The 3899-nt window shown below is 36.1% G+C and overlaps 1 protein-coding gene across 1 annotated transcript in view; it reads right to left on the bottom strand.

The window, feature by feature from the left end:
* Positions 1-364: 364 nt before the first annotated feature.
* The window catches only part of LOC105619014 (rabphilin-3A), a 14271-nt gene continuing 10736 nt past the window's right edge, over positions 365-3899 (bottom strand). The window contains exons 4-9 of the mRNA XM_012200542.1: positions 3178-3734; positions 2926-3110; positions 1975-2234; positions 1753-1899; positions 1071-1497; positions 365-492 (exon numbers count right to left, since the gene is read on the bottom strand). Coding sequence (XP_012055932.1) covers positions 365-492; positions 1071-1497; positions 1753-1899; positions 1975-2234; positions 2926-3110; positions 3178-3734 — 1704 coding nt within the window. The remainder of the gene's footprint in view (positions 493-1070; positions 1498-1752; positions 1900-1974; positions 2235-2925; positions 3111-3177; positions 3735-3899) is intronic.

Below are 3899 nucleotides of genomic sequence, written 5' to 3'. Positions count from 1 at the left end.
TATATATATATATATATATATATATATATATACTATATATATATGTAGTAGTGTGTGTGTGTGTGTGTGTGTGTGTGTGTGTGTGTGTGTGTGTGTATATATACATAAAATATGTGAATACATTGTTAACAAATTATGACAAAATGACATTGTTTTCAATTTCTTTATTTTCGTATCAACCTCTTAATGCTTTATAATACTTAATCTTTGAGCAACGATAAATTACATAAAATGTAACACGCTCGCCAAGTATACTATACGCATATGCGTACGCATATCCGTGTAAGTATATATGATACGTGGAAAGCCCGCATGGTTTGTGTATTTAATCTTGACCTGCTTTCCGATTATCGAGACAAAATTATCATTCCATAGGTACGTCCATCTCCGCGAGATTGTGCCATGCCAAATGTCGATGATCTGGGAATTTGATCGCGTCTATCCAATGTCGAAGACGTGCCCCTTTGCTACCGCAACCTAACATAAGGCCGCCTGTAAATTGTATAAATGTATAAATATAAGTATTATCTGTATATATAGGATAATAGATGTTAAACTTTAATTATAGGGACTGACAACTTTGGAATTCTAATTATTCTGATTCAGCAATCATAATTGTGATAATGAAAGAAAAAAAACCGCTATTCTTTATTTGAGATAGAGAAGATAATGTAACTTTTCTGAAAGTTAGATGATAAGCAATGTTTATATCTTTAAGTAAATAAGTCATCACATAAATAAATGACAGAAAAAATAAATTTTTTCAATCTTAATTTTTCTAGTTACGATTATAAAAATGGATTATATAAAAACTATTTATTTATATTAATTAAATTAAATTTTACTGTTATATCACAGTTAATTTATTTGGTTCAAATAGAATACGAGAGATTTCGGATATATCTTTTAGCAAGGGCGTACCTAACGAATGTGTAACATACGTTACATGTATGCAGTAAAATTATTTTTGCAACTCTTTTTGTGTTCCTCTTTTAAGACCGTAAATTCTTAATATCCGTTCAGAAATAAAAAAAAAAGATATGGAATGAAGTGATTAATATTCACAGTACCCAGATAGTCGTTACTCTTGCCGAAGTCCTTGTCCCACACGGTCAGGCATAGTGTCAATTTCATTAATTCCGTTAAGCGAGTCGCGAAAACGAACTCTTCGTTCCACTCTGGATTCAATGTCTTCCTCTTGATGCTCGTGCTCTGCGAGCCGCGACCGGCCGTCTTCCTCCCGGTCAGCTTTTTGGCAGTAGCGCGAGCGGCCGAGTAATCTAGGAACCGTTGCTGCCGATGATTGTCGGTCGCATCCTCGACGAGTGCCAGTTTGACAAATGGGTCAGAAAACCCGTTGCTGTCCATGGGCAAGAGATTCGTAGCACGGTGCACGGTAACCAGCAGCGCACGTCGACGCGTGCAATAACTCAGGCTTATCTGGATCTGTCCGCGACCGCTTGAACACATACCCCAAGTTTCCTCTTCGTTGTCCACCTACAACAGAATAATTATTGTTGCAGTATGTCGATAAAAATATTTATTTCATATGTTTTATTATTATATTATATTATATTTTATTGCATACAAATTGTATAAACTTATTTTATAAATAATTAATATTTATTTTAAATGAGAAAGAATGTTCTTATCTTCGTTTGCTTTTTTTTGTACTGAATATAAAATACTGAATATAAAAAATTAAATTTGACAAGTTTAATTATATAAAGCATACTTCTGTATTCAACATACTGGATAATGAGCTTGCAGAGATGTTTTGTAATGTTTCGTTTGATATGGTAGCAGTTCGTGCAGGGGAAATCTCGCTTCTCCCAGGAAGTCTTGGCCCGAGGGATCGTCTTGGATAATTAGGATGTGCAACGCCTTGCCGGTCGAGATCTAATATGAGAAATTTCTAGTATGTAGTTATTTGCGATCGGATCGATATTCATGTATTATAGTATTGATTTTTACATCGGTTTCCGTTGTTCCGTAGAAATTCACCGTCTCGTTGAACTCGGGATCGCGTGTCTTGTGTACCGTCTTTGTTCGTAGTCGTCTGCTCGTCGATGCTTTTCCGACGGGCAGTATATTCAGCTTGCAAAAGGAATCGGCGAGACCTTGGATATCCATGGGTCTTAGACGACGTGCACGTTCTACTTTGCATTGGAGGCACTGATCTGTCGGGTCGTATCGCAAGGAGACTTCGAGAATCCCATAATCTTGTCCCGTTTCTGTTCCATATTTTGGTAATTTAATATTATGTTTGATTTTGATTTTCTTCAAATTAGATTAAACTGCAAAATTATTGGTTCTTTATTATGGTACTTCTTTGATGATCTTTTCTTTATTTTTTCTCATTAAATTTTGGATATCAGATTTTTGTTAATGTTTCAAATTTCAATTTCGATGCCTTGCTATGCGATCTTCACAAATATGAAATTAATTTAATTTTTTGTTACTTATATTCTTTAGTTTATTAAAACTCCTTTTTAATTATTATAATGTTAATTAATTATTTGTCTATAGATTCTTGTTAAAACAAATTTCAATATTTAATGAGGAATATCATGTATTCTAAAAATGTATTTCTTCTTTTTTTGTAAGATCATATAACATTTTATTTAAGTCAAAAAAAAAATTAACGATTAATAACAAAAACTTTATGTGAAAACGAGAATTACATTAATTAGAAAATGTATTTTTAAATTATGAATAACGATCAGTTTTATTCTCGTAAGTGAAAGATCTTATTTTCAATCGAAGGTATTTTATAATATATCCGCGCTTTTCGACTAAAAATAGGATTCTTTTTCTTATAATTTGATTTATTTTTCTCGATCTATTTTCCACTTGTAATTTTATTCTATCCAATAATTCTGCAATTTCTTTTATCGCTTTTAATTGTAAGATGTTTTTATCGACCTCGATATTCCGGAGTTCTTTGCATCTTGCCTTGACTGTTGCTGCGAGTGCTGGAGGAGCTGTTCTGGCCTGAGCAGGACCTGCTCGCGTCCCGTTCCGCATTCCTCTCTTGGAGAATCTTTCCCATAGTCTGGAACTGTTCGACTGGTGTAGTCGGTGTCGTCGCTATCGTGGGCGCTTTCAGTCTGTCAGGATAGTGATTTCTTGCATAAGTTCAAACCTTTACCCCATTCGTTATCATTCTTACCTTACCTGAGAGATTGTACCTGAGAGCCCTTCGACCGGTCTAATGATATGGAAGCATCTTTGCGAGTCTCTTCGGTGTCTTCTTCCTCATCATCGTCCGCCTCATTAGCCTTCTCGTCATCTACGAAAATATCTTCGAAGGACACGCGTTGCTCGACCTGCAATTCGTTCGGGCTTTTGCCGCTTGCCCTTGAGCGAGGGGTGTTGATTGAGCCCGTAGGCGAAAGTCGGCTGCATTGAGACGCGATCGAAAGGCAGGACTTATCCAGCCTATCGGAACTTGCATCTTCGCGATAGCTCGAAGGTGACAGACCATTTGGCTTTCCTCGAGGACTTTTCGGTGATGAAGTACTAGTTCCAGGACTCGAAATTGTCAGCTTGGTAGGAGTGTTTTCACGATTGCTTGATAGATTTGTAGGAGAATGACCACGAGCTACTGCGAGTCGTCGTGTTACATCGTCGTCGGATGAGGAATCCTGAGCATCGGTTGAGTCCATGGATCTGCATGGACCACCTATTGTCCATGTCGACGTTCTATGACCAGGTCGACACCATCCTCGTTCCTATGTAAAAATTTATACTATTATATAATTATAAGGAAAACTATCTTTTATTTTCTATCTCTACTAATGACGATAATAATCATAATAAACTTGATTCTACTGCTGTCTTTTTAAAAAGTATATCACACACACACACACACACACACACACACACACACACACACA

This window comes from Atta cephalotes, assembly GCF_000143395.1.
Source record: "Atta cephalotes unplaced genomic scaffold scaffold00019, whole genome shotgun sequence".
In the NCBI taxonomy this organism is placed as follows: Eukaryota; Metazoa; Arthropoda; class Insecta; order Hymenoptera; family Formicidae; genus Atta; species Atta cephalotes.
This window is presented reverse-complemented; position numbering and strand designations above follow the sequence as displayed.